This window comes from Monodelphis domestica, chromosome X, assembly GCF_027887165.1.
Source record: "Monodelphis domestica isolate mMonDom1 chromosome X, mMonDom1.pri, whole genome shotgun sequence".
NCBI classification, from domain to species: Eukaryota; Metazoa; Chordata; class Mammalia; order Didelphimorphia; family Didelphidae; genus Monodelphis; species Monodelphis domestica.
In genome coordinates, this window is record NC_077235.1 from 933,301 (window position 1) to 961,265 (window position 27,965).

The following is a 27,965-nucleotide window of genomic DNA, read 5'->3' on the forward strand; positions in this document are numbered from 1 at the left end:
GATTGACCAGCTTGGCCTGTCCCTCAAACCACGGAGCCCCACATCGGCCCCTTGATTTAGAATCTCTTTAGCCCCTCAGCCTCTCCGTGGTGTTGGACTCGGTGGACCAGGCATTTGTCCTGAGCCTTTGGGTACAGCTCCTGACAGTTGGATTTGCTGGAGCAGTATCAGGGTTGTCCCTTCTGGAGGTGGCCCAGGCAGGGTTCTGTCTGGGCCCTCATCTCTCTTTGCTTGGCCGTTTCCCGGGGCCCAATGGCCAGCCCCCCCTCCCAAGTCACTGCCTTGCAACCCCCCTCCCCCCCCCACCATCTCTCCTGGCTGTCACTCACGCTGACCGAGTCTTCTCTCGAGCCAGCCCCCCCCCTACGGCTGACTGATTCTAGATTTCATCCATCCCCTGCCAGACCCCTCGTATAGACCCGCTGATGTCTTTCCGCGACCTTCAGCGCTCCTCTTTTCCTCACCCTTGGGTGCTCTTCTCTCCTCCCCACTCACAACCGCCTCACTAGGCGAGGGCCCCTTTGCCAAGCTCTTTCCTCCCAGCTGCCAAAGGCTTCTTCCTAAAGGACAGCCTCGACCATGTCACTCCGCTGCTCAAGAAGCTTCAGGGACTCCCTCTTGCCCCTCGGCTGGAATCCCGACTCCCCCCTGCCCCGTTGGGGTGCTTTTGTCGGGCTGATTTAGCTGACTCTTTCGGAGGCTCAGCTCAACGGTGCGCCCCCTCCCCCCACATTCTGGGCCCGGCTTTATCAGGGAACCGGGTTTGCCCCATTACAGAGAATCCAAATGGGCGACCACACACAGGGAGGCTGAGGCCGAGACAAAGAGAGAGAGCGACAGCCGCAGACACGCACACAGGCGACGGGAGACCGCCGTCACCATCGGGGAGCTGGCGGGGGTGGGGGCTTGAGGCTGGGGGCTGCGGCACTGGGCGGCCTGGGCGGGGCCGCGCCCTCCTCCCTGGCCCCCAGTGAGGCCCTGCGAGAGCTGTCGGCGCCCGCATCAGCACCAGGGCCAGCGCCACCCCCACAGCCCCAACCCGTGCGCATCCTCGCCCGCGCTCGCAACCCCAACCCTTCCGCTACTCCCCCACTCCCAACCCGAATGGGCCGCTCCGAGCCGCCTGGGGCCGTGCTGGCTCGAGCCACGCGCTACGAAAAAGGGGGAGCCGGGGCTGGGCTGAGCTGGGCGGAACCACACGCGCGCGGCGGCGGCGGCGGCGGCGGCGGGGGCAGGGGTGCGGCGACGACGGCGGCGGAGGGGGGGACGTCTGGAGGGAGCGGGCAGTGCGTCGATGCTGCGGCGTTGCGCTCAGTCTGCTCCTGGGCTCGGCAGGAGCGAGTGTGCTGGCTGCAGCGTTGGAGCCCCCGACTCTGGCTTCGTGGCTTTCGCGCTAGGAAGAGAGTCGGGGAGCCTCTAGCCGCAGCCGGCGGGCGGGAAGTCGCGGGCTGCGCTTTCCGACCTGCCCGCCTCCATCCGTCCATCCTCGCCGCGTCCCTCTCCGCCTCCCGCTGTCGGTCACTGAGGCGGGCGCTGCTGTCTCCGACGGCCGTCGGACCCGCGACCGGCGCCATGAATTACCTCCGGCGGCGCCTGTCCGACAGCAACTTCATGGCCAACCTGCCCAACGGCTACATGACGGATCTGCAGCGGCCTCAGCCGCCCCCACCCCCGCCCGGCGGCCCCGCACCCCCCTCGGGAGGCTCGGGCAGCGTGTCACCCGCCGAACGGCCCCTGCCTGCGGCCGCGCCCAGCCCCGGCCCCGGCCCCGGCCCCAGCCCCGGCCCCGGCCCCGGCCCGGGCCCCGGCTCCGGCTCGGGGCTGGGCGGGGGCGGCGCAGGAGGCTTCTTCTCGTCGCTGTCCAACGCAGTCAAGCAGACCACCGCGGCGGCGGCGGCCACCTTCAGCGAGCAAGTGGGGGGCGTGGCCGGGGGCTCCGGGGGCTCCGGCCGGGGCAGCAAGACCCTGCTGGTGATCGACGAGGGCCCCACGGACTGGTGAGGCGCTTTTCCAGCCCACTCCCCGCCCCACCCCCATCCGGACCCTGACCTCCCTGGGGCCTCCCTCTCCCTGTCTCCCGGGGTCACCCCCCCCCCCGACAGCTGGAAGGTTCTGGCTTCACATGGACACCGAATCACTGAAGGATGAGTGGGCGGGCCGGAGGGTTCAGTGGTTAGAGCGTACCGCAGCCGCAGCCTCCCCTGCCCCTCCCCCTCCTCTCCCCGCTTCGCGGAGCGGACCCGTAGACCTAGTGTGTGTGTCGCGTGTGCGTCGGGGACATTTAGCTCGGGCCACAGAGCCCGAACCTAGAGGCTGCACAGGGTGCCCCGCAGTGTCTGTCAGGCCTGCGCGTGTCTGGGGAGGGGGGAGGGGGGAGGCAGAATGGCCGCCGAGAGGAAAGTGCTTCGTCATCGACTTGCAGCCCTCCCCCGCCGGAGCTGGGGTCTCTGGGCCAGCCTGCAGGCCCATCCTCCTAAATGCTGGCTCACTGCAAAGGCACACCCAAAGGCGGCCGCGGCGGGGGCGGGGGCGGAGGAGGGGGGAAACCCCGTCTGTTCATGGCGCAGCACTCCGTGGAGGGGAGGGCAGGCCTGGGCTGGGCTGGGCTGGGCTAGGAGGCTCCTTTTTCCTGCCTGACGCCCCCCGCCCCCATCCTCAGGGCCAAGTACTTCAAGGGGAAGAAGATCCACGGGGAGATTGACATCAAGGTGGAGCAGGTGAGCGCGGCAGGGCGGGAGGCTGGCTGAGGAAAGCTCTGTGCTTGGGGAGGGGGCGCAGGCCGCCGGGGCTCCCCGCCTGAGCTTGCGCCCCTGCCCCCAGGCGGAGTTCTCGCACCTGAACCTGGTGGCCCACGCTAACGGCAGCTTCTCTGTGGACATGGAGGTCATCCGCAATGGGGTGAAGGTGGTTCGGTGAGTGGCGCCGGCCTTCAGCTTCAGCAGGGAGCGGGATCTCCCTCCTGGAGCGCCCGTTCAGCCCCCCCCCCCCCCTCCTCCTGCAGGTCCCTGAAGCCCGACTTTGTGCTCATCCGCCAGCACGCCTTCAGCATGGCCCGGAACGGGGACTACCGCAGCCTGGTCATTGGGCTGCAGTACGCTGGCATCCCCAGCGTCAACTCCCTGCACTCCGTCTACAACTTCTGCGACAAGCCCTGGGTGGTAAGTGCCCCCCTGCTGGCGGGGGGGGGGGCCCACTGGGCACCCACCACTGACCTGCTCCCCTTTCCTAGTTTGCCCAGATGGTTCGGCTGCACAAGAAACTGGGGGCTGATGAGTTTCCGCTCATTGACCAGACCTACTACCCCAACCACAAGGAGATGGTGAGTGCCGGCTGGGCATCTCTGCGTGCCCTTGGATGTCCAGGCTACCCCCCCATCTCAATTGGCTTCAAAAGGCCTTTATTAGACATTCATGGCCTGGGGGGGGGCTCCAAAGGCAAGAATGGGGCAGCAATGGCCAGAGGAAGCCAGGGACCAAGGAGGGGTAGCCAGCTGAGCTGGAGTGTGGGGAAGAAGGTAGCTGATTGACTTTGACTGGATCTTAGAAGCAACAGAGAGGTCCTGAGGGTTGGCCAGCTGGGGCTGGCAATGGTGATATGGCCCGTTGTGTGGTTGGAAGCAGGTTTGCCATGGATAACCTTGGGCAGGACTCAGTTTCCCCAGCTTTCAAATGGCAGTGTTGCACTAGAGGACCTCAAAGGGCCCACCGGGGTCAGGGGAGGCTTGGCTAGCCAGAGACAAACCCTCATCTTTCAAAGAAGAATAACACAGTGCTCCAATGGCAGCAGCACTGTGGGGAGACACACTTGCTCTCCCCCCTTTCCCCCCCCCCCCCCACTCAGCCACAGGTGACACAGCCGAACAGGACCACTGGCTTGGTTTCTATGGATTTTACTGGCCATGACTTGTTAGGGGACAAAAACAGAGAGAAGGGGGGCAGGGGCCAGCTCAGGTCGTTGGCTGTGGGGCCTCCATGTTCAGGGAGTGCCAGGAGCAGAAGCCACTCTTCTTTGGCAGGCAGGCCAGGTGGAGGCTCTGGGAACCCTCGGCCAAGGGGGAAATCAGTGAGTCTGTCCACAGGCAGTGGGTGTCGCTCTCCACACCACATGGGACACTGAGGCAGGGCTGCACCTGAGGTACAAAGTGAGGGCTCAGCAGGGACGCCAGCCTGCCACTTCCCTGCCCAGTCTCCCAGAGCATTGCATTCGCTTACATGGCAGCCACAGCCACTGGCATAGATCTGCTTGAAGCCCAGTCTCTGGGCTGGGCTCAGGCTACTCCAGGGCTTCACGAAGCTGCAGCTGGTGACGTAGAGCTGGTCCTCCCGTAGGAGTCCTGGGGAGAAGGTGGGGGGGATACGGGGAAGAGTGCCCCCTGATTGGCTGGGCTCAGCTGCAGTGCATTTAATTCCCCCCTCCCAGTCCAGGTCCCTCCTTGTCGCTAGGCAACCAAGCAGCCTGGATGGAGCTAGCCAGGGAGATGATTGGATCCCTCCATCTCTCTTCAGCCACCCCTTACCCTGTTGCCAAGCAACCAGAAGGGGCTGCTGGGGATGGGGCAAGAGAAGGTGGAGGGGGGCTGGTATTTTCTGTAGCTCAGATAAGCCAAGGGAAAGCTGGGGTGGGCCCCCCTTTCTCCTGGGTTCCATTAGGAGAATGGGCTGTGTCTTCCTCTGGGGAAGAGCACTGCCTTTGGAGTGAGAGTGCTGCTGAGTGTGCCCTGTGCTGTGTGGCTCCTTTGCAGGACTCTGGACTGAGGGCCCAGATCTGACTTTGCCAGTCTAGGCGTCTAGGGCCCTTCTCTTCCCTGGGATCGCTGGCCTACCCTTTCAAGTGAGGAGGTCAGTCTGGACCCAGTGGCCTCTCCAGGCCTCCATTTCCTGCTTTGCAATAGAATAATACCTATGCCAGGCTCTAGAGAGATTCCAGCAAATATGAACCTAGGGCTATGGAAGAGGGAGCCGTTACTGGGCCTGGGTTCAATGCTGAGCTGGGTGACCTTTGAGGAGTCACTGCATATCCACCTTCCCCACTTGCCTCAAGTCAAAAATGGTGTCCTTGATGAACAGCCAAGCATGATTCTCACCTGCAACCAGATACTCCTGGCCCTTGGCCAGGGCCTTGAATCGGTAGCTACAGAGGCTCTCCTGGGCTGGGGTGGTCAGAAACTTCGGGACTGGGGTAATGCCTCCCAGAATGTCAAAGCCTTTCAACTTCTGCATGGAATGACAGAAGGAGGGGGAGGAATCTCAGTGGAGGGTGCCAGGCTTGGGCTGGTATGGCTTTGGGGAGGGCAGGATGGTAATACCTTGATAATCTCCATCTTATACTGCAGATAAGAGAGGGTGTGGTTGAGCTGGGGGCCTGACAGGAATCTGGCTGTGACAACTGGCAGGGGAAAGGAAAGGGCTGATGAGTGTAGGCACCACCCCACTCTCTCCTCCCTCCCTCTGCCCATCCCAGCGCAGGGGAAAGGGAAGTGTGTAGGTGGCCATCTGGCCAGGGGGTCTGGAGTGCCCTACTTACCCATATCTGAGCTACAAAAGTCCTCTTGAGGATGCCGGGGGCCACAGCTGCATGCCTTCCCAGGCTGCACTGTGGTAGCCAGGAGCAGGAGCATCAAGGCCAGAAAGAGGCCAGACATACCCATTTTCAGGATGTTCAGGAAATCTATGTATGGAGGAAGGGGATGGAATGGGTTGCTGCAGCTCTCATGCTTCCACCCTTTGGGGAAATGGCTGCTGTGCCCCTTGCCCCTTCCCTGGCTCCTGGCCTTGGTCTGGGTCTCAGGCCAGTTCTGCCTGCTTCTCTGTGGGGCTCAACCAGGGCCGACTCCCTGGCCAGCTATCACTGGCCCTGCCAGCCTGGCAGGCCTAGTTTCCCTTACCTGGACTTGGAGGCAGTAGCAGGAAGCACAACAGGAGCTGGAGTCCAACCCTGGGAATGGAGAGCTGTGGCTGCCCAGCCTTGGGGCTGCTATTTAAGTCAGCTGAGAGGGAGGGAGGGGTGGGGCAGCAGGCAGGCAGGCTGGGGGCTGGGAAACCACAGGCAGAGGGCGTCCCCCCCCCATTTCCGCTTACTCACACCCCTGTGGCAGCCCGTCAGGGCTGGTCTAGACTGCAATTGGGGGCTTGTGATGCCCCACCCCCTGCCCTAGCTCAGCCTGATGGTCTGGGACAGTCTGAAGGTGGCCCTTAGTGCCACAGCCCTGCTGGCAAAGAGGGAAGGATGTTGGGAGCTCTGGGTGTTTTAAGGGGAAGATGAGGCGGGCACAGGGGCACGGAAGGCTGTGCCTCTGCTCAGTGACCCCTGAATGGCCTCTCACTGTGTGGCAATGCCTGATTCTCTGACGTCTCTGGTGGCTGAATCAGTCCTAGGACTTTCCCTCTATTTCCCCTTGGAGTTGTGGCGTTGGTTCCCCTGACCCCAGGGCCCCCCTCAGCCTTAGGGTCATAGCTAGCACCTAGGGAGCCTGTGTGGTAACCTGGGCCTGAGGAGTGGGCCAAGGTTGGTACAGACCTCTGATGAAGCCACCATGTGTGTCAGTGGGCTTGTGTGCAAGTGGTGCTCATGCAATCTGATCTCGATCTCCCTTGCCTGTTGGGGAGGTCCTCCAGGCCTGGACCCAGGCCATATGCCCCAGAAAGTTCTTTGTTCTTGAAGAGCTGGGGAGTGGCAGAGGACCTGGGTCCTTACCAGATGGGCTGCTTCTCCAGGAACCATTCCCATCTGCAGGCCAGCCTTCCAGGCCTTACTGGGCCTTGGGCTGACCTCTGAACTCTGCTATTGGATGGGCTGTGCTCAGAGACTAGCTCTCCTGGAGGATCATGGCAGGGCCTGGAGGCCTGACTCCTGCGTTCTGGGCAGCCCCTGGAGAAGAGAAGCTAGGAGGGCTGGGAGAGCAGGGCTGGCCTGGGGGTACATGGGGGGGGGAGCAGTTCTGTTCTGCTTGGCCCCCAGCACAGAATGTCTGGATTCTGGGTTTGAAGGGCCAGCTTCGAAGGCCCATCCCTCAGGCCTCTCCCATCCTAGGCAAGAATGTAGGCCTTGGCAAAGGGGTCTCCCCAGATGGTAGGCAGGAAGAGCAGCAAGGGTCCCGGGAGGGCCTCTCTGAGTACCCCCAGGCTCCAAGGGCCATTCCTTCCCTCCAGCTCCAGCTGCGCGAAGATGTAAGGAAGGCACTGTAAGTATGGAAGGAACCCCCGAGGCAGATGGCTTGTGGGGCATCTCAGAGGAGCAGCCTCAGGAGAGCAAGAGGCAAGGCTGGAGAGACCAGGGTTTCTGCCTACCATATGGCTGGGGATGCACATGCAGGAGGTGCCTGCCATTGACAGAACTTTGTCTGCTCTCAAGGAGCTTCCGTTCTGTTGGGGAGCGGTTAGGAAGGGCCTCCTGGAGGCAGAGGTGAGGAGAGAGACAGACCTAGACAAGGGATCCAGTCCAGCCTGGGACACACTCCAGCGTAAGATCTGAGAAGGTGGATTTAGAGTAAGGCCCCTCCAGGCCACATTTAGAACAAGTAGCTCTGTCCTGAGCATCCCCAACACAGGGCACCTGTGAGGGCCAGCCTTGGAACGTGTTGAGATGTGCCCAGAGTGGAGTAAGACCCGCCCTTGGTCAAGGCCTTTGGCAGCTTGAAGACATTATAGAGATGCTGGTTGTTGGGGGGAGGGAATAAGTAAGCAGGCATTGAGTTCTGTGCTAGGTGGGTGTTTCTGATCACTGTTATCATCTGGCTAGAGACAAGGGTGTGTCTGAGGGCCTTGGGGGTTCAGGGTCAGAAGCAGCAGGACTCAAGGAGCCCCCCAAATGGGGCCTCAGATTCCCATTGTAGTCTTGAAGGATCCCTGGCAAGTCACTTGGCATCCTGGGCCTGGGGACCAAAAGGGTTGGTTACCTGTGACAGCCACCCAATCTGGTTCAGACCTCAGAGCATCATGGGAGTACGGTCAGAGACAGAGAGAGACCAGGCCCAGAAGGACTACAGGGGATCTGGAGATCATTTGACCCAACCCCTCCGTTTGTCAGAAGATGAAACTGAGGTCCAAAGAGAAACAGAGTGTGGGGTGGGGGAGAGTGCTCCCCCCTCCCATCAGCTGGAGCTTAAAAGCCAGCTCTGAGGATGGCTGGCAGGCTATCGTTCCTTTCAAGGTCACAGCCCAGGAGGGATGCAAAGTGAGAGACAGAGATTCCAGGGAAAGAGTCTCCAATGGCTGCTGAGGAGAGGAAAGGGGCGGGAGGTTTCCAGACAGCCAGAAAGCTGCATCACATTGACGCAGTGGCGGGCACAACTTCCTGCAGATGGAGCCTCCCCGCCCCCGCCTTTCCCTTTCCCTTTCCCCGAGGCTAGGCTGCTGAGGGCGTGCCAGGTTCCTCTGCCACTGGGTCCCTTCCGGTCTTCTCTAGCTCCTCTGGGAGGGATTTGCACTCCCCTTCTCTGACCCTCAACCCAGCCTGGCTCTTCAAATAAAGAGATACCCAAGAGCAGGGTCAATGGCCATTCTGAGAGGCCTAGGCTGGTAGGGCTGGGGGGGGGGGTCCTCTTCTCCCGGGATTTGGGGATAGATTTCCCAGGGTTCGGGCAGGAACTTTCGGGGAACCATCTGTGATACAAGCCTGGGTGTGGCAAGCCCTGGCCTCAGCTCCTGGCTGCTGCTGCCTGCATTTTTCTCTGTGGCCAGAGCCAGGATGTAGGCAGCTACTCAGTCACTCACTGGCTTCCTCAATGGGAAAATCAACTTTCTCTTTTCTGGAAGTGGCTACTCATCAGTTGTTACCAGCACCCCCTACTTGGAGAGTGGGGAAGCTCCGTGTGGGTGGCAGCCAGATGGATGGCTGAGGGCCACAGAGAGCAGCATCTGGTAGTTAGTGGCGGTGATCTTGGGCAAGGCCCAACTTTCTTAGAGGCAGAGGCTCTGCTGCTCGATAGCCTCCCCACTTGTCAATGTTAAGGTCACTTTGTGTCCCTGGAGCTGTCTAGGATGTGAAAGTCCCTTTCACCTCTGCTTCCCCCCCCCCAGTCTGCCTGGTGGACTCCCCTTGACCATTGAGCCTCCTCCAAAGTCTGGCCTACAGGGTCCTGGGGCAGGGGGTTATCTTCAGCAAGCCAGGTACAAGGGGAGAGGGAGGAGCCAGAGCCAGAGCTGCAGCCTGGGATGAATCCAGAAAGGACCATGAATGAAATCCACCTTCTTAGAGTACCCATCGGGAAGCTGGAGGCCCAAGACCACAAAAGTGACAAGTTGTGGAACAGATTCCAAATTCCTTATGGACTGAGCTGGAGCTGTCGGGGGGGGGGGGGGGGGGGAGGGAGGAGCAGAACAGGTCTTGACTTTGGACCAGGACAAGACTAACTGTACCATTGTCCTTTTTTGTCAGCTTACCACAGCCAGATACCCTGTAGTGGTGAAGATGGGCCATGCTCATTCGGGCATGGGCAAGGTGAGTCTGCCTCTTCCCTGAACTGCAGCCCCTGAAAGTGAGTGGGTGCCAAGTGTGTCGGGATTCCTGGAAAGGTCGACTCCTTTTCAGGGATATCCCAGCTTGAGGGCATTCTGGAACATGTTTATCTCCACCTGGACTCAGATCTCTGAGTCCTCTGCCATCCTAGCACCAACAGGCCCCATGCCCACATAGGCCACAGAACCCTGACTATAGCCTCTCAACCTTGGCCCCCCCAGGTGAAAGTAGAGAATCAGTACGACTTCCAGGACATCGCCAGTGTGGTGGCACTGACCAAGACCTATGCCACAGCGGAGCCCTTCATTGATGCCAAGTATGACGTCCGGGTGCAGAAGATCGGCCACAGCTATAAGGCTTACATGTGAGCCTTGAGAAGTCACCTTGGTGGGGTGGGCTTCAGACCCCATCAGCTGGGGAGGGAGGCAGGCTATATAGTGCAATGGGTTTCTCCAATGGACTCCTCATCCCAGGTTGGTCTCACTACTACCTTGACTGCAGGCCCCAGTAAGCCTGGCCCTTTACTTTTCTCCATGGTCCTAACTCCAATGGGAGCTTTCCACCCTCTTCCCTGTCCCCCCCCCCCTCCCCACTGGGTTAAGAGAATGGTTCCTGAACTGTTTTTTTGCTCTCCTCCCAGGAGGACCTCAGTGTCTGGCAACTGGAAAACCAACACAGGCTCAGCCATGCTGGAGCAAATTGCCATGTCTGACAGGTGGGGCCTGAGGGGGAAGAGCCACAAGGCTGGGGATATTAGGAAAGCCCTTGATCCAGAGTGGGCTGCCTGGGCCATAGAGAAACCATACTTAGAGGGCTTGGGGATGGCTAAAATTTAGGAAGATATGGCAGCCCTGCCAAGCTGCCCCCCACCCCCACCCCCGTATGTTGAACCCAATTACTATATGGAAGAGACTGGATCTGCTTGGCAGTGCTTCAACTGTGTGTGGAGGGAGTGGGGATGGCAGAGTGGAAGGGGCAGACCTTCCTGACCCTGGGAGCTGATCCTAAATGGAGAGAGCTGCTTCAGGTGGCCAGCTGTCTATTTTTGGAGATGTTGCTGGGAAGGTTTCTGGTCAGACTGGATGTCCTCCACCCACAGGTACAAGCTGTGGGTGGACACATGTTCTGAAATATTTGGAGGCCTAGACATCTGTGCAGTGGAAGCCCTGCATGGCAAGGATGGGCGGGACCACATCATTGAGGTCAGTACATCTCCCAATTCCCCCTTGAAGACCTTGGTCTGCCTTCCTGTCTTCAAAGCAGGTCTTCTGAGCCTTCTCTGCCTTCCCTCCAGGTGGTTGGCTCCTCCATGCCCCTCATTGGAGATCACCAGGATGAGGACAAGCAGCTCATTGTGGAGCTGGTAGTTAACAAGATGGGCTTGGCCCTGCCCAGACCCCGGGCAGCATCTCCTGGCAGGGGCCCCCACTCTCAGGTTAGGCTCGAGGAGCAAATCTACCACGGGATAGGGCTGGGGGGCTTGTTGTCGGACTTTGAAGACCAGGTTCATGCCACTGTCTCCCCAGGCTGCATCACCAGGGGCACAAGCTGTGGGTCGACAGGTGGGGCCTCCAGCTCAGCAGCGCCCTCCGCCTCAGGGTAAGCAAGGGCCTGGGGGAGGGGGTCGGGCGTCTTTATTGAGGAGATCCCGGGTGAGGTACCTGAATGGATATCCCCAGCTGCAGATGCCCGATTCGAGGGCTGGTTTGGGTGGTGGAGGTGAGGGGGACGGTGCCAGGTTCAGGCAGAGATAAACCGCACGCATGTGTGTTTATGTCACAGGCGGACCTCAACAGCCAGGGCCAGGACCTCAGCGCCAAGGCGCCCCCTCCCAGCAGCGCCCCCCGCCCCAGGGCCAGCCGCTCCAGGGCCTAGGACCCCAGGCATCCGTGGCCGCGCAGCCACGCCTCCCCAGCCCCAGCGGTCAGGCACCGTCGGGCTCAGGCCGTCAGCCCCGTCCTTCGGGCTCCGGAGCAGCTTCGCAGGCTCGCGCCTCGGGCCCCCCACCGCAGCCGTCGCCCCCGCAGCAGCAGCAGCAGCCGTCGCCTCCGCCGCCCGCACAGCCGCAGCCCGCGGCCACCCAGGGCCCGCGGCCAGGCAGCCAGTCCCCGCAGCCTCAGCCGCGCCAGGCTGGGCCCGCCCGGGGCCAGGCAGCTGGGGGCCCGCAGAGGGCCCCGCAGCGAGCGCCGCCCGGAGCTGCAACCCCACGCCAGGGGCCCCCGCAGAAGCCGCCCGGGCCACCGGCAGGCCCCACACGCCAGGCTAGCCAGGCGGGGCCCACGGCCGGCCGCCCGGGCCCTGTGTCCGGTCCGCCCACCACTCAGCAGCCACGGCCCAGCACCCAGGGTCAAGGCCAAGCCCAAGCCCGCGTTCCCGCCGGGCCCGGGCAGCCCAAGCCCCAGCTCGCCCAGAAGCCGAGCCAGGACGCGCCGGCCGCGGCCCCACAGCTGAAGTAAGGACAGCGCCTGGGCTTGGGGTGGGGGCGGGGCCTGGCTCGTTGGCGGGGGGCGGGGCCAGCCAGGGTCCCGCCCCACGGTAACTCTGTGTTTCTCTCCCTCCTGGTCTCGTCCCGGCCCCGTCTCCTCCTTCGCTCCCTCCCTCCCTCCCTCCTTGTTTCTCTTCAGCAAATCCCAGTCTCTGACCAATACCTTCAACCTTCCAGACCCGGCCCCGGCCCCGCCCCGGCCCAGCCTTAGCCAGGACGAGGTGAAGGCGGAGACCATCCGCAGCCTGAGGAAATCCTTCGCGAGCCTCTTCTCCGACTGACCCTCCCCTCCCCCTCCCCCCCAGGTGTACCTCCAGGCCTCCAAGGGCCTCCATTTACACCGGGGATGGCTGTGTCTTTAAATATGCAAATGAGCGAGCACTCCCAGTGCCCCCCAGATCGGGAAGGGAGGCTTTCCCCCCCTTTGTGCGCGTGCGTGTCAGTGTGCCGTCCGTGTGCCTGCCCGTGACCCTCGTGCCGCCGCTTGGCGTGTGTTGGAGTTTCTCGTGAAGCCTGTGATGCGCGCAGTGAAACAGTAGTGGCCCCTCCCCCCGCCCCGCCCCGCATCTGTTACTCTGACCAGAGAAGAGTCAAGAAACGTGATTAAGTGATCAAAGCGAGAGCCAGGCAGCCTCCTGTGCTTCTTGGGTGTGTGTGCAGGGAATGAGACAGCAGGTGCGGGAGGGGGGGGGGGGCGGGCGGCTCTCTTCCTCCCTTGGGCCTTGAAACCCCGCCTTCCCTCGCTCTCCGGGCCTGGCTCTGTAGAAGCTGGAGTCGCTGCTGCTCAGGCTGGGCCCCAATGCGGGGGGGCCCCGGGCCACTAGGGCCCAAAGAGGCGCAGGGCCCCCAGCAGGGAGGAGGGGAGCTCCTCAGCCTGGGCCCTATGCAGCGAGGGCTCCGACGCGCTGCGCTCGATCTTGGGCAGTGCCCGCTGCAGCAGCTCGATGGTGACCAGGATCTGGGGAGAAGAAGAGAAGCCCGGCTGGGGCCTGGCCAAGCCTTCACCGGGCCTGGCCCAAGCCCCCACCGGCCCAGCCCGGGGGTGGCTTCTGACCTCAGGGAAGAGGGGCCGTTCCTCCCGCTGGAAGCGGAGGCAGTCTGCCAGCAGTCTCCTCATGGCTTTGGGACAGTTGTTGGAGACCTTGGTGAGGTCTGGGGACAGGTAGCCTCGTCCTACCATGAAGATGATCTGCAAGCAGAGCAGTGGGCCTGTGTGAGTGTTGGGCTGCTGGGGGCCCTGGGCAGCACGGAAGGACAGAGGAGGGGGCAGGGCGGCCACCTGGTCTCGGTTGTTGATGTGGCTATAGGGGAGGCTGCCGCTCATGAGCTCGTAGAGAACCACCCCGTAGGCATAGACATCTGACTGGAAGCTGTACGGATTCTTGTCCTGCATTCGGATCACCTCTGAGGCCTGTGGAGTCCAACGGGGCCTGTGTGAGCTCGATGCTCTGCTCGCAGGCTGGGCAGCCACAACTTGCCCCCCCCCCATTTCCCCCCTCAGGCCTCACCATCCAGAGCACAGAGCCTGTGGGCTGCTCTACTTGCTGGGCTCCACTCCACCGGGTCTTCACTGTGGCCAGCCCAAAGTCCCCAATCTTCACCGTCAGTCCCTCGTGCAGGAAGATGTCTGCATCCTTGTCAAGGGCACTCTAGACACTGTAACACCCTCCCCCCCCCCCCCCCCCACACACACACACAGGCTAGGTGGATACTGTTGGATTTGAGATCTCGGTGAATGATGTTCTTGGCGTGGAGGTAACTGGAAGGAAGTAGACTATGGGTTAGCAAGAGAAGCTGGGGGGGGAATGGGGGGGGGCACACTGATGGGACTCACTCCATGCCCTGAGCTGTCTGCCGAGCCACATCAATCAGCTGCACCATGTCAAAGTGAGTATCAGCCACATGGAGGTGGTGGTAGAGGCTGGAGCCCTCGCACCACTGGGTGATGATGGCAAAGTCAGGCCTCGTCATGAAACCCATGAACAAGAGGATGTTGACGTGGCGAGTCTTCCTGCCAAGGCAAGGAGGGTGCTGTCAGCCTCGGAGCTCTCCTCTCCCTTCCCCTGCCCTCCCCTCCAGGGGCTCCCTGTTGGCTGGGACAGGCATGCTCACCTGAGGACTTGCATCTCATTTTTGAAGGCCTGGGCTTGCTCAGCAGTGGGCTGCGCCACCTTTAGCACCTTCACCGCCACGTCCCCGTGCCAGCGCCCATGGAACACGGTCCCAAATGAGCCTGTCCCGATCCTCTTCAGCAGCTGTACCTCCCCTGGTGCCACCTCCCAATAGTAGCCTGAGTCTCGGTAGCCCAGGGACTTCTGGGAGGCACGGACAGGATGGGGAACAGTGAGCTGATTCCCATCCCCCAGGCTCTCCCCCGTTGTTCCTTCAGGCTCCCTGTCCTGTGCATGTGAGTTTGTGTTCCCCAGCTCTCACCACTTTCTTCTTGTCATCAGCCAAGGCTGGGGCTTTGCGCTCAGTGGGCTCTGCTGAAGCCTTGGGGTGTGGGGATTTCTTTCCAGGAGGGGAAACAAGGCCAGGACTGCTTTGAGGGATCCTCTCACCACCTGTTCCTACAGATAAGAACCCAGAGAGGAAAGCTCCGGCAGGGCCAGAGGAGGAGAACTGGGTAGGCTCAAGGGATTCTGACACTCACCTTCAGTAGCCTGGAAGGCCTGGGCTGCCTGCTGTAGGAGCAAAGAGTGGGAACACGGTCAGCATTTTCCTTCAGCCCTGGCTCCTTGTTCATAGAGCCCTTGTTTTCTTTTATGGAAGACTCCCTAACCTTCCTGGATCCCTCAGTCCTCTTGCTTGGGGAGGGCCAATTGGCCCCTTTATGATCACTCTGCCAGGGGCAGTCTAGGGTTTCCATAGAGTCCTCCCTCTTTTCTCTCATCCCTGACCCTCCAGGGGCTCCTCTGCCTCCTATGTCCCTAGCCCAATGCTCCCAGAATTCCTTCTCTGTGACTTCTTAGTGGGAAGAGATCCAGGGACAGCCAGGCAGCCCTTTGATCAAGAAGCAATTAAGTGCCAGAGAAGGGGGGGGTACAGAGAAAGGCCTCTCCTTGGGAAGCCCTACCTGGATGAGCCTGCTGTCCACAGGCATCGTGGTGCTGATCATGTGCACATTAGGTGTGGATGTAGAACGGATCCTCTGTAAGGCTGGGCCTCCAGGCCCAGGGAAAGCAAAGGCTTCCCCCCCATGGGAGGTCTGGGCTTGGGTACTGGAGGGGAAAGGGAGGCAGAGGAGACCCATGTGTCAGCCTAGCCCCTTGAAAATTCCATTCCCCCTACCACCTGCCTGGTATACCTGGGGCTCTTTGGAGTGAGAGGCTCACAGAGGGCCTGGTTGTCTGGTTGAACCTCATGAGCACGGGGCCCTCCAGCCAAATCCTGGATACTGCGGTAGAAACTGGAGCCAGGAGACCAAAGGTTTGGATGAGAAAAGGGACACCCTAGGAAGAATGAGATGGGGTGCCCCAAGGAAGACCCAGCTAGAATAAGGGAGAGCTCTCCCCACCCCCAGTGAAGATGAAACACACACACTAACAGAAGGAGGCTAGGCTGAGAAAACTAGGGATTCTGGGAGAGGTCCCAGGGACTTGGGAAAGGACCACAGGTCTCACGGTTGGCGGGCAGTAGCCATGTCGACACAGATGGTGGGGACTCGGGCACTGCAGTGTTGGTGAAACTTGTAGCCACATGTCTGGCAGCGGAATCCATGAAAGAGGAAGCGGCGGCAGAAGTCACAGAAGGTAAGAGCCAGAAACGTCTTCCGGGCGAAGTTGTGGGCTGCCGCAAGGGGGACATCAGCCCGGACCTCCACAGTCAATTCTTCCCCATGCAAGGGAGCGATGGCAGCATCCCAGGCTGTTGCTGTCTTCCGGCTAGGGGACAGAGGGGATAAGATGCAAGGGGAGGGAAAGCCCAGTGACAGCAGTGGTGGAGGAGGAAGAAGAGACAGAGGGCAGATAGGGAGCTCACCCCTGTACCAAGCGATAGACAGCACAGCAATCCTGATTCAGCCCCCGAACCTTCAGTGCCTTGTCCAATGAGTCGGAAACAGTCATCCCATCCCGTGCAGTCACCTACAAGGCCCCCCAGATGGTCATGACTCATTTCTTCCCCAGCCTCCCTCCGTGTGCCAGCTCCCAGACTTAAGGCCCCTAATATTCCTTCCCTGCCAGGTCACTCACCACAGTGCGCTGTTGGTTGGGCAAATAGACCTTCACAGTGCCCCCAACCCGAGCACTGGTAGAAGGGGTGGCACTGGGATCTCCAGGTGGGGCTAAACCCCTGCTGAAGGCTTCCACTGGGGTGGCTGCTGGGCCTCGACTCATCTTGTCCCCCTCCCACACCCAAGTGACCTGAAAGGTGGGTGGATAGATACTGTTGGCAGATAAAAGATATTGGGATAGGCTGCAGATATCAATCCGTTACAAAGGGGACACAAATGATAAGGGGGCTAGTCACAGCTATTTATTAACTGAGTGGCCTTGGGCAAGTCACTTCACCTCTGCTTGCCTCAATTTCCTCCTCTGTCAAATGATGAGGTTGGATTACACAGCTTCTCATCCCTTCTAGCCCTGGCTCTATGATCCCTATGGTGTCCAACACCAATAGAATGACAATGATGTTGGGACAGCTCAGGGTCTCTTATTACCATTACAGGGTTAAGAATATTGGGGAAGAGGGGGGTTGTAGGGAAATCTTTAGTTAGCCTTAAGGAAGTTGGTGGGGCTGGGGTTAAACCGATCTCTGGGTACTCTCAGAGGGCCAAGAGGGCCAAGGACAATGGGACTGGAGTCTGGAATCTTCTCTCTTGGGACCAGTCCTGCCCTGAACAGCTGGTTCCACCCATCCTTTCCCCCAATTCTAACACAATTCCAATCCTTAGGGATCCTTTAGGGGACAGCTCTGAGGTAGGAGAGGCAGACACAGAGGAGTTGCCTGGAATGCTGGAAAGGAAAGAAAGCCACCAATATGGAGTCACTAGAATCTGGTATAGACACGTTGTTAAAAGAATGCAAGGAAGACACATTTCCCTTTGGTGGTGGGATCCAAGCAAACACAGAAAGGGTTTCAGATGTACAGGGGAACTGAGGCCCTCCCACTGTTTTTCCATTGGGCTTTTGGGCTGTAAACCCAGCTGGGCAAGGCAGGGACTTCTGAGTGGTCACTCCACATGGGTCAGTGATTCGAGCTGGGCCTCTGGGGAAGGCAATGAGTGCCATCTGATGAAGAATGGCAGAACTGTGGACATCTGCAAAGGAACACAGTCAGTGGAGCTATGGAGGACAGTGCCTGGGTCTTGGAGAGAACAATAACCACCTGCTGAGCAGAGCTACAGGGGGCAAAAAGCAGAGTGATTAGGAAGAGCAAATCCTGGCACGGCCCCAGCTGGAGTCCCTCTTTTGGGATGGGGTGTGTGTACACTTTCTAGGCTCTTCATTATCTACGAAAGTGGTTCCTAGTCTGCTGCTCCGGGTGGACAATCCCGAGATGCTCCCGGTGTCTTTTCTTTCTTTCGAAGAGGCTTGTATATTTGGCGGGGGAAGGGGAGGGGCAGAAAATCTCGGAAAGCCTCTCGCAGGTCCTGGATATCATGGTTCTCTGGCGATCTCCAAAGGCCATTACCTGGAAGCTCTCATCACTTGGGGAAATGAAGTAGCTGGGAATTTCCAAGTACCAGAAAGGGGGAACCGGAGAGGGAAGTGGGATGGGAAAATCATGGAAGGAAAGAGGATGGGAAGCAGTACTGGGGGAGGGGATGGTGGTGGTGGTCTCTGTGTTCGTATGGGGGTGGGGGGTGGGAGAACAAGGTGAAAAGCAGCCCCACCCCAGGAGGGATCCTGTGCGCAGGCGCCGGCAGTTCAGCAAGTTTAAAGGAACCAAATCTCTGTGCCCCTCCCCCTTCCCTTTGCGCCTGCGCATTGCGTCCGACTACCTCTCCCAGAGACGGGAGATTCCATTATTTCTCCATGAGAGGGGGTGGGCCTGAACAGGATGAGACCGGAAGTCATATACAACGGCCACCGTGGCTTCGTCCCGGCGTCCTCTTACCTGTCACGGTGCTGCCACAGTGGCCTCCTCCATCTTGGGGCCCGTCTTTCCTCTCCCGGGGGGTGGAACCGGCCACGGCCGCCTCAAGGCCCCTGCTTCGTCAGGCCTGCCCCCGTCAAGATCTTATTAGTCGTTTCGACTCGGGCGGAGCCCCCACCACAATTTTATTGGCCGTAGAAGCCGCCGCTCCTCCAGATTTCCATGATCATTGGCAGTAGTTTCCAACTTCTTAGGCCGACGGCGCTCATTGGTCACTCTCCTTCCCTCAATTCTACAGGAGCTCCGCCTCTCCAGAGCGCACATTGGTCACTTCTGCTGCAGTTTCTCCTCAGTTCATTGGCTGTCAGGGCCCCCGCTTCTTTCTCTTCCCCACTATTCCAATCCTGGGAGCTCCTCCTCTTTCGAATGTCTATTGGCTATCTGCCCTCCACACCCCTCTTCGACCCGCGGTCATTGGCCAGTACGTCTTCTTCCTCTTCCTACTCCTCACTTCCCGCTGGTGCATTCTCATTGGCCGACTCCTTATCTTTTAGGCAACTCATTGGCAAACCAGGAGAAGAAGGGGAGGGAAGAGAATTGATTGAGACGTGAGTGGTGCGGACTAGCTAGGTGGCGCAGTGACTAGAGCTCGGGCCCAGGAGTCATGGAGACCCGAGCTCATATGTGAGCACAGACACCTGTCGTGTGACCCTGGACAAGTCACTTAGCCCCATTTGCCTCAGTTGACTCATCTCTGGCGGGATGGGTGCTCTAGGAAAGGATCCTAGAGCAAAGAGACTCCATCCATTGTTCCTAGTGCCTCCGTTGTTTCTATCTTTCCCTACTTCCTCTCTCTCTCTTCTTCCCCCAGCTCCTCAAGGGTTTCAAGTCATCCGAGGTCAGGCTCTCTCACCCATCCTTGTCAGAAGAGGTGGAGAGAGGTGCTGTTTCTTCCTCTCACTGCCAGGCAGAAGATACCCAGGAAACTGTTTGAGGGAAAGAGCCTACTATCGGCAAAAGCCTCAGCAGTTGGACGCCTCAGGCTGTTAGGCTTGTGGTCTTTGTCATGGTCCAGCCAAGGAAAGTGAGGAGACTGCTGAAACTCAGTGAGAAACCCGGAACTCACTGAGGAAGAAAGTCTAGACTAGGTTCTTCATCAGCTCAGGCTGAGATCTATCCCTGTTAGCTGTCAGCTAAAGCGAGAAGACTAATGTGCGACTGGCTACAAGGGCTCCCATAAGGAGAGCTGCCTAAGGAAGGGAGCCCTGGCCTCAAGGACACCTCAGGATCACCCAGGAAACACTGCTCATTCCAATCATTTTTAAGCTAAGAGCAGACTTATTTGGCTCCTGATGCCAACATTAAGAAGAATAAGGGTCTAGGCTGCTGGGGGCTGAGGTAGAGGAGAGGCTGCCTGCTCTAATCAGGTCAAAGAGAGGCCCTGGGAAAGACCTTACAAAAATCCGTTGGGGCAAAGGTCCAGGTCACGGGTCACCTCAGACTGAGACCCGCTGGCCTGTGAAAACTCGCCGCAGGGCTCCCTGCACATCTGGGTTCCGGAGGCTGTAGATGAGTGGATTGAGCATGGGGCTGAGAACAGTGTTGAGGATTCCGACCCCTTTGCTCTGGTCTGAGGCCTCGACAGAACCCAGGCGCATGTAGCTGAAGATACCAGCCCCATAGAAGATGCCCACAACGGCCAGGTGGGAGCTGCAAGTGGAAAAGGCCTTTTTCCTGCCCTCCGAAGAGCGGATCCGCAGCACAGCGGCTGCTACTTGCAGGTAGGAGGTGACGATGAGGATCATGGGGACTCCTGCCATGATGATCCCTAGAGCAAAGAGCAGCAGCTCATTGAGGTGAGTACTGGAGCAGGCTAGGCTGAAGAGTGGAGGGAGGTCACAGTAGAAATGGTTTACTACATTGGGGCCACAGAAGTCAAGTGTGGACAGTGCCACTGTATGGGTCAGTGCATTACCAAGGGAGCAGGTCCAAGATGCTGCTACCAGCACTCCTTGAACCCCCCGGCCCATGCGAGTTGTGTAAGTGAGAGGGCGGCAGATAGCCAAGAATCGATCATAGGCCATGGCAGTCAACAGGAAGCAGTCAACACCAGCCAGTAGATGGAAAAAGAAGAGCTGAGACAGGCAGGTGGCAAAGGGGACAGCTTGTTCTTGGGATAGAAGTCGAACCAGCATTGGGGGCACTGTGACGCTGACACACCCAATATCCAGCAGTGACAAATTCCCCAAGAAGAAGTACATTGGGGTGTGCAGTTTAGGCTCTACCAAGATGGCGGCTAAGATGCCTAGGTTGCCACCAACTGTGGCTGCATAAGCTAAGAGAAAGAGAAGAAAAAGGACTGGCTGCAGTTCCCTCCTCTCTGTCAGCCCCAGCAGGATGAACTCTGTCACAGATGTCACATTATATCTAGGTCGTAGGCCCATGGATGGGCTCTCTCCTTGACCAGTAGCAGGATTTGAAGATGGCTGAGGGAGAGGCCATAATAGAATGAGTCATTAGCTCAGAACTGGCGCCCCATTGTCTCACCACCAAACAAGCTTGAGCGCTCAGCAGCATTTCTAGTTCTTCTCCCATTTCCCATCTACTAGATTCATTTGCTCATGAAGATCTGCTCCCTTACCTGCCTGTCCTGACTTCTCTCTGTACAAGGCCTCCCCCAAATCCCTAGTCCCCTCCCTGCAACCTGTCCTTGCTAGGAAATTTCTCCCCACCCGATCTGGTGAGTGATGTGTGTGTGTGTGTGTGTGTGTGTGTGTGTGTGTGTGTGTATGTATGGTGTTCCCTCTTTTCAATAAAATGCTCTTCACCAGCTGTAGCTGCCCCTAGATTCCACATATTCCCACCCATTCCAGTGGCTCCACATTGCCTCCAAGATCAAGATTTGTTCTCTTCAGGTGGGAGCCCACTTCTTCCTTTCTTTCCCTTCTCTTCCTCTTTCCTCTGCAGTCTACCCATCCAGAGACGGCTAATGTCTTTAGTGAAATCTAGAATCAACCCTCTCGATGGTCAGCCCCTCCAATGTCTCTGAATCTTCAGGAAAAGTCAGGGAGTGTTGGTTATCCACCAGATGCATAGAGGTGTGGGAAGAAATGAATTTTGTTTTACAAAGGAATAAAATTGAAAATAGAGAGAAAATAGAAAAATTAAATTAAAAAAAAAAAAACCCGTTTTCTGGGCTTTGTACAATCCCCCAATTGGCTGGCTTTGGCGACTCTCCTTTTGACTTAGAGCATTTTCTAAAACTTTTTTTTCCCTGAAGGCACTGGAGTGGGAATTTTCAGAGCTTGAACTCTTTCTGGTCCCTATTAGTAGTGTTTAGGTTCCTTCTTCCTTATCCATAACTGGAAGACAAACGGTACCTCCCTCCACTAGCAATGTGGAGCATCAGAGGGATCATAGAGCCCAGTTTTACAGATGGAGAGCTCGATACACAATGAGGTTCTACAATTGGCCCAGTGTGGCCTGGCAGCTAGTTGGCTGGTGTTAGAATCAGGAAGCCTCCTTACCCTGACCCTCAAGTCCACAGAGTGACCAGACTAGGCCTCTGGCCTACATGGCCAGGGCACTCACAACGGCCAGCTGCGTCCTCAATTATTATTTTTTTTCTAGTCAAGGTCCAAACCCTCTACTTGGGCTCTCAATCCTCCCCTCTCCTCTACTCCCCAGTGTATCCTGTTGGCTGTTCAGGCAATGATCAGCAAGTATGATTGCTTAGTACATGCAAAGTTCTGGAGCTAGAAAGCCAAAAGGGAAGTGGACCTTGCTTTCAAGGAGCTTCCATTCTTCATGTGTTGACATATAAATATACACAGAAAACATGGAAAATGAGAGGTAGAGCACTAGCAGCAGAAGGGGCAGGAAAGGCTTCAAATAGAAATAGAATCCAGAAGGAAACCAAGGATTTCAGGAGTCAGAACTTGAATGACAGACAATGCAAAGGGCTGGAGACAGGAGATGGAGTATGTGGGTAGGAGCAGCCCAGGATGGGTGGATTGCAGAGAAAAGAGGAACTTGGGAGAGAAGGGAAAGGCAGGAAGAAGTTGGCTCCTGTCTGAAAAGCTTTCAATGATCTTAAAGGCAATATGGAATCTCCAGAGGATGTGGGTCAGTACCCACATAGGGCCTGCTGGAGTCAGGAGAGGAGTGAAGGGCTGAACAAGGCCTGATTTATTCCTTCAAAAGGCGGTTCCTGTAGGAAATTAGCAATTAGAAGAAGGGCCAGAAGGATCTCTCTGAGTAAGAGGGCTCCTGAGACATGGTGGTGGAGGCCTAGGCCTTGGTGAGAAGGCCAGTGAGTAAAGGTAGAGAAATTAGTCCAGGATAGAAGCCCCAAGAGGGATGTACATTGCTCTGGTCCTTCAACCTGAACCTGGCCCTATGATACCATGGATACTTGATCTCTTTACCTTCTTTGGGTCAAACTCCTCTGTACTTTCCATGAACTTCCTCCTCTTCTTCCTCCTCCTCCTCCTCTTTGTCCCCACCAGATCTACCCCTTCACTGCTCACTGCTGCGCCCCACCTCAAGGCCACCAATCATTTCTTCATGATATATCCAATAGTCTTTTTTTTGTATTTCTATTCCCAGCCCTTAGCACATTGTCAGTGCTGACTTCTTGACTGTAGGCATCTCAGACTCACCTGTGTTCAAAGAACTCAGCTTCCCCTGACCCATTCCTCCTCCAAATTTTCTCATTTCAGGTGAGAGCACCCTGACTGATTGGAAGTCAGCATTTATTGTTTCCTCTCCCTGGCTGGGCCCACATCCAACCACTTGCAAAGCTTTTTCAATGTTACTTCCCCAACATCTCTCACCTCCATCTCTTTCCATCATTATTGCCTCCCTCCATGCAAACTGTCACTACTCGAGTTCAAGCCTACTTCCTGTTGGCTTCCCTGCCTCCAATCCCTCTTCCTGCCCATGCACCCTTCACATAGTCCAGATTGTCTTCACAAGGCACAGGGGTGATCATGGTACTCCCTAGTGAGAAGCCTTCACTAGCTCCCTACTGCCAAGAGTGTCAGCCACAACAGCTTCTGTCTGGCATCTCAGCTGATTCCCTTCCTCCACTTTAAGTGCCTGTTTGACCTGACAGGTCATGTCTCTGTTCCCTTGCATTGGTCCTCCCCTAGTCTACTCCATTCGTAGAATTCTTGGTTCCCTTTAAAGCTTAATTTAGGCCTTCCTTTTCTTCCCTGTTGTTAGTTAGATATCCAGGTAGGGCAGAGGATAGAGCCCTGGGCCTGCAGTCAGGAAGACCTGAGTTCCAATGTGACCTCACATACCTACTAACTGTGTGATGTTAGGTGAGTCATGACCTCTGTCTGCCTTAGTTTCTTCCACTTTAAAATGGGAATAGTAATAGCACCTTCCTTCCAGCCTTGTGGTGAGGATCAAAGGAGATCATATTTCTCAAGCACAGAGTAGGTGCTTAATAAATGCTTGTTCCCTTCCCTCTCTCATCTCATTCTTCTTTCTGTCCAAGTATTCTATAATACTCTCAGAATCAAAGAATTTGAGAATTGAGAAGGACCTTAGCTGTCATCTAGTTCAATAGATACACAGAAGGAATTCCCACTCCGGCCTACCCAGCAGTTGGTTGTGCTGTCTCTGCTTGAAGAGGTCACCGCTTGAAGCAGTCATGTGGTCCAATCTGGGACAGCTCTCATAGCAAGTTCTTCCAGCCTCCTTACAACTGCCCTCTCACGCTGAACGGAGCAAGTCCAATCCCCAATTTACATGATGGTTCTTCAGATACTCAAAGCCAGCTCTCATAAGACTTCTCTCCAGACTAAATAGTCTTGGTTCCTTTGACTGATCTTTATATGACACGGACTCTATGACTTTCAGCATTCTGGTTACCCTCCCCTGCACACCCAATACCTTTTTTCAACCACAGTGCTCAGAATTGAGGCCAATCCTCCAGATGAGGTTTGACAAGGGTAGATGACAGGGACCATGGCCCCCTTATTCCAGGTAGCCCCATTCTTACTTAATGGAGCCTAAGATGGCGTGGCCATTTTCAGCTGGCACTTTGCATTAATGACTCGTATTCAGCTTACAGTCCACTCTGATCTGCAGATTGATTTCAGGCAAACTTCTGTCCAACCAGACATCCCTGATCTTCTGTTTAGGAAGTTGATTTTTGACCCATGTGAAAGACTCGATTTAGTCCTGTTCAATTTCATCTCATTAGATTCAGCTCAATGCTAGAGTGTCAAAGCCTCTTTTGGGTCCTGAATCTGGCATCTTGCTTGGAATCATGGGAGAATTTGATGAGCAGACCAGTGATACCTTTCTCCAAGCCAAGTAGAGATCTCTGGGACACTTAGATGGAGATGGCTTGCTCTACTGACACTGAACTATTGACAACTTGTTTGGAACCCATAATATTGGCTTAGTAGTTAATCCTTATCTCTCCATCTCCATAAGAAGAGTATGAAATATTTGATCAAATGCTTTGCTAATATCAGAGTGAACTAAAGCCATAGAATCTGTCTCATAGCTCGACCAGACCTATGAAATAGGAAAATCCCAGATGAGGAAACTCCTTCTACTCATACAGGTTGGCAACTTCTCTGCAACTTCTAGTTTTAGAAAACTGCCTGGGACCCTGAGAGGTAAAGCAACTCATCCCAGGTCCCATAGCCAGTTGATATAGGGGAGTCTCAAACCTTGATTTTCCTGCCTCTAAGGCCAGCTCTTTATCCACTGTGCCATGGCTTCCTCTCACTAGTTTAGTAATCCTGTCAAAAAAAGGAATGAGCCACCAGGCCAGCTCTGTGGAATCACTGCTTCTCTTTCTAGACGTTCACTGACTATCTCTTTATTGATCGGTTCTCATTTGTTTCCAGGAATCAAAGCCAAGCATCAAGCCCAATGGCCTATCAGGGACAGGTTCTTTCTTGCCTTTTTGGAAGTTGGGACAACATCTGCCCTCTTCCAGTCCTGGGGCATCTCTCCCATTTTCTAGGATAATTCAGATATTCCTGGCAGTGGCTCAGCAGTCACAGCTGCCAGTTCTTTTAAGGTCCAATGATGTTCCTCTGGGCCAGGGGACTTGAGTTCAAGGGTAGCTTGGGACTTTTTTTTTTTACTATTTTCTCACTTGTCTTTTAAATCATTTTTTGTTTTGTGATTTCCAGTATAGATTTCTGTTTTTCCCTCTGTTTCTTTCCTCCTTATGTGCTTCCTAGTTTTCCTCACATTATTATAATATTAATATCTGATATAATGCCTTTCTCTTTTGAGCTCTTCTCTTCCTTTTCACTTCCTTTTCGAGTCACATGCCGAGGTATGGGTCTTCCTCCTGCCAGATCTCACTGATATTTGGGAATACCAATGATGACTGCATTAAGATTCCATACTTGGTGCATTTGTGGACTGAGAGCTAAGGCTATAGCTGTGTGGTTTTTTTCCCCCTGACCCCTTTCTTAGATATGGTCTCTTAAGAACTTCTGATCATGGGGGCAGCTGGGTAGCTCAGTGGATTGAGAGCCAGGCCTAGAGACGGGAGGTCCTAGGTTCAAATCTGGCCTCAGCCACTTCCTAGCTGTGTGACCCTGGGCAAGTCACTTGACCCCCATTGCCTAGCCCTTACCACTCTTCTGCCTTGGAGCCAATACACAGTATTGACTCCAAGACGAAAGGTAAGGGTTTAAAAAAAAAAAAGAACTTCTGATCATTTCTATTGCTATTTTTCTTTCCAAATAGCCACTGCTCAGGGGACTTAGTGCGGTAGCTATCTTGAGACAGTTTCCTTGCTCTTTTTTTCCTTTTCAGTTTAAATCTTTTTCTGTGAGGCTTTCATGACTTCAGGCAAACACATTTCCCTCAGCACTTTAAAGTTGTGTTATATTCCTAGTCAAGAGCCTGTTATTGTTATACTTCCATCTATAGCCTTGATTTCCAGAGCCTACTCCTCTGACTTATTTTTTGGTAACCAATTAGCCAAGACTTCACAGTTCTGCCTCCAGATGTCTCTCATATCTGTCACCTTCTCTATCTCCCATCACCACCATTTTCTAGTTTTGGGTCCTGTCACCCCTTGCCTGGGCTCTTCATCAATCTCCCCATTTCCAAGTACTGCTTCCTCAGAGTTGTTAAAATATGCTTCTGAAAGCATGTAACTCCTTGCTTGAGAATCTTCAGCAGTCCCTTCCTCTAACCTCCAGAACATACCAGCCATCAGCCCTGCACAAAGTTCTCTCCCTGTTTTTTCCAGATTTCTTTTCTATTAGTTCCCTTCACTATTCTTTTATAGGCAAACTAGCTTACTTCCTGTTCCTGGCCTTGGTATTCTTGTTCCTTTACCTAGAATTCACTCCCTTCTCTCTTTCATCTCTTAGATTCCTTGGCTTCCTTCAAAACTCAGCTAAGACATTGCCTTGATTTGATTTTGATTTGAGTATTGATACTCCCTTACTGCTTCCTAAATCATCTCCTTTTTGCTTGTTTGTTTGGCTCTTCCAGTAGGAAAGAAATTCCTTGAGGAAAACGACTGTCTTTCATTCTTGTCTTTCTATCCCCGCCACCGGAGATAATGTCTCGTATACAGTCCGCACTGAACGTGAATCGAAACTGCTAGATGGTTGCTGCTCTCTCTCTCTCTGTCCCTGTCTTTCCTTGTCTCTGCTTCTCACTTTTTTCTGCCTCCTTTTTCTCTCATACCTCTTCGCTCTTTTCCTACTCCTGAGTTTTTTCCCCACCACTGAGGTCATGAGCAGGTTGCTCCCGGTGCTTCCCTAGGCCATACCTTCCTGAGATAGTGCTCACTTTCCTCCTGGTCTTCATTCACTGTCTCTCCCCATGGTATGAGTCTCGGCCACCCTTGAGTCTTATGGCTTTTTATCTTGTTTGTTTTGCATCTTCTCAGGCCCCAAAGCATTGTCAGACACACCTGAGCTCTATAGAACAGGCTGGGCACTGGGGCTCTGATGAGGACACCTGGAACTCCAAGACTGGCTGTGGCCATTGTGGGATTCCTCGAGGGGCACCGTGGCTCAGGGGATGAGGCATTGACCTTGGGATCAGAAGACCTGAGTTGAAAGACTGAGAGCACTCAATCTTGGAGGCCATGCAGAGGCTTCAGGGCCTTGGGGAGAATGGATGGGCAAGGGTGCAGTGAACCTTTCATGACTTCATGGAATGGAGCTCCTCTTCCCAGGTGTTTGTGACCTACCATTCCTGCCGAGTACGCCAAAACAGAGAGCTCTCAGTTCAAGGCTGCATGAACAGTTCCAAGATCTCCTGGGAACGGGTTAACTCCCCTGTTCACACTCTGGGGAGGATAGATTGTGTCTCTCGAGAAGAGCTTGAAATCTGGTGGGCTGCTTACAATAAACGTTCATTATCCCTCTTTGATAATGTTCCAGTCTTTCTTTCTTGCGACTCCATAGCTGTCCTCCGACAGTTCTAAACTGTCCCCTATTGGGACTCCGTAGATGTCCCCGGCACAAGGGCATGTTGATTCTCACTGAGGTTTCGCTCTTTTGCAGCTGCTTTCACATTACCGTTCTGAGGGTGTGCCTTGGTCTTCTGAGCCATTGCAGTAGTTTTTTTTTTGGAGGGGGGGGTCAAGTTCTTTCTTGTTGTTCTTTGCTTATTTGCCAGCCTGTTTCTTGACTTTAAACTTTATGATAAAATTGGGCTCTGCTCACCTGAGAGTGGGAGGCTCTGTCTCAAGCTTTACTCTTTGGGAGCTATTTGCAAAGCTTCTTCTGGGGATCTGCAAGTTTTCAGTGCTTCCAAGGTAGTGTGATCCTGGGAGAGGTGCGGTCACCGTTTCCATCATTCTCCTTGTCTGCATTCTGGCCTTCACCAAGGAAAGAGCTCTGCTCATCTGCAGCCCTGAGGCGTAGGCCTTTTTTGGCCTTGGAACTGTGAGCAGGGCCTCTGCTCCCTTGTTGACAGCACCCAGCACTCTTCTCCTCCATGCAACTGTGACCGGCAGAAAAGTGGCCAG

General features: G+C 55.9%; 3 protein-coding genes across 9 annotated transcripts; 1 reads left to right on the forward strand and 2 right to left on the reverse strand.

Annotated features, from left to right (window-relative positions):
- Positions 1–1,229: 1,229 nt before the first annotated feature.
- Positions 1,230–12,563, forward strand: SYN1 (synapsin I). 2 transcript variants are annotated; one of them, XM_056809404.1, is made up of 13 exons: positions 1,230–1,997; positions 2,660–2,717; positions 2,821–2,912; positions 3,002–3,158; positions 3,230–3,319; positions 9,376–9,438; positions 9,678–9,820; positions 10,097–10,171; positions 10,556–10,658; positions 10,751–10,891; positions 10,983–11,055; positions 11,239–11,908; positions 12,081–12,563. In XM_056809404.1, the coding sequence occupies exons 1-13, from the start codon at positions 1,573–1,575 to the stop codon at positions 12,220–12,222; spliced, it is 2,232 nt and encodes a 743-aa protein (XP_056665382.1). In that variant the 5' UTR covers positions 1,230–1,572; the 3' UTR covers positions 12,223–12,563. The 2 variants fall into 2 exon arrangements, with proteins under 2 accessions (XP_056665382.1, XP_056665383.1); XM_056809405.1 differs by having other exon boundaries at positions 12,119–12,563.
- ARAF (A-Raf proto-oncogene, serine/threonine kinase) lies at positions 12,545–18,199 on the reverse strand. 6 transcript variants are annotated; one of them, XM_056809413.1, is made up of 15 exons: positions 18,002–18,199; positions 16,135–16,305; positions 15,923–16,026; positions 15,565–15,825; positions 15,249–15,350; positions 15,018–15,162; positions 14,595–14,625; positions 14,375–14,505; positions 14,054–14,256; positions 13,776–13,952; positions 13,654–13,700; positions 13,450–13,568; positions 13,221–13,352; positions 12,996–13,130; positions 12,545–12,899 (listed from the first exon to the last, which is right to left on the reverse strand). In XM_056809413.1, the coding sequence occupies exons 2-15, from the start codon at positions 16,276–16,278 to the stop codon at positions 12,762–12,764; spliced, it is 1,869 nt and encodes a 622-aa protein (XP_056665391.1). In that variant the 5' UTR covers positions 16,279–16,305; positions 18,002–18,199; the 3' UTR covers positions 12,545–12,761. The 6 variants fall into 6 exon arrangements, with proteins under 6 accessions (XP_056665391.1, XP_056665390.1, XP_056665385.1 ...); XM_056809412.1 differs by having other exon boundaries at positions 16,135–16,327; XM_056809407.1 differs by having other exon boundaries at positions 14,375–14,511; positions 18,002–18,197.
- Positions 18,200–19,476: 1,277 nt separating this feature from the next.
- Positions 19,477–20,453, reverse strand: LOC100012619 (olfactory receptor 3A2-like). Its single transcript, XM_056809414.1, has one exon. It carries the CDS (start codon positions 20,422–20,424, stop codon positions 19,477–19,479), a length of 948 nt encoding a protein of 315 aa, XP_056665392.1. The 5' UTR covers positions 20,425–20,453.
- Between the last annotated feature and the right edge of the window lie 7,512 nt (positions 20,454–27,965).

What these genes read in the sequence shown, in the direction of transcription:
- SYN1 (XM_056809404.1), top strand. Translation starts at nt 1,573, where the DNA reads ATGAATTACCTCCGGCGGCGCCTGTCCGACAGCAACTTCATGGCCAAC. An exon ending in ACCCCAACCACAAGGAGATG is followed by an intron (nt 3,320 to 9,375) that starts GTGAGTGCCGGC and finishes CTTTTTTGTCAG; the next exon opens with CTTACCACAGCCAGATACCC. An exon ending in GCCGCGGCCCCACAGCTGAA is followed by an intron (nt 11,909 to 12,080) that starts GTAAGGACAGCG and finishes GTTTCTCTTCAG; the next exon opens with CAAATCCCAGTCTCTGACCA.
- ARAF (XM_056809407.1), bottom strand. Translation starts at nt 16,278, where the DNA reads ATGAGTCGAGGCCCAGCAGCCACCCCAGTGGAAGCCTTCAGCAGGGGT. An exon ending in CCAACCAACAGCGCACTGTG is followed by an intron (nt 16,027 to 16,134) that starts GTGAGTGACCTG and finishes GGGGCCTTGTAG; the next exon opens with GTGACTGCACGGGATGGGAT. An exon ending in ACATCAACAACCGAGACCAG is followed by an intron (nt 13,131 to 13,220) that starts GTGGCCGCCCTG and finishes CTCTGCTTGCAG; the next exon opens with ATCATCTTCATGGTAGGACG.
- LOC100012619 (XM_056809414.1), bottom strand. Translation starts at nt 20,424, where the DNA reads ATGGGCCTACGACCTAGATATAATGTGACATCTGTGACAGAGTTCATC.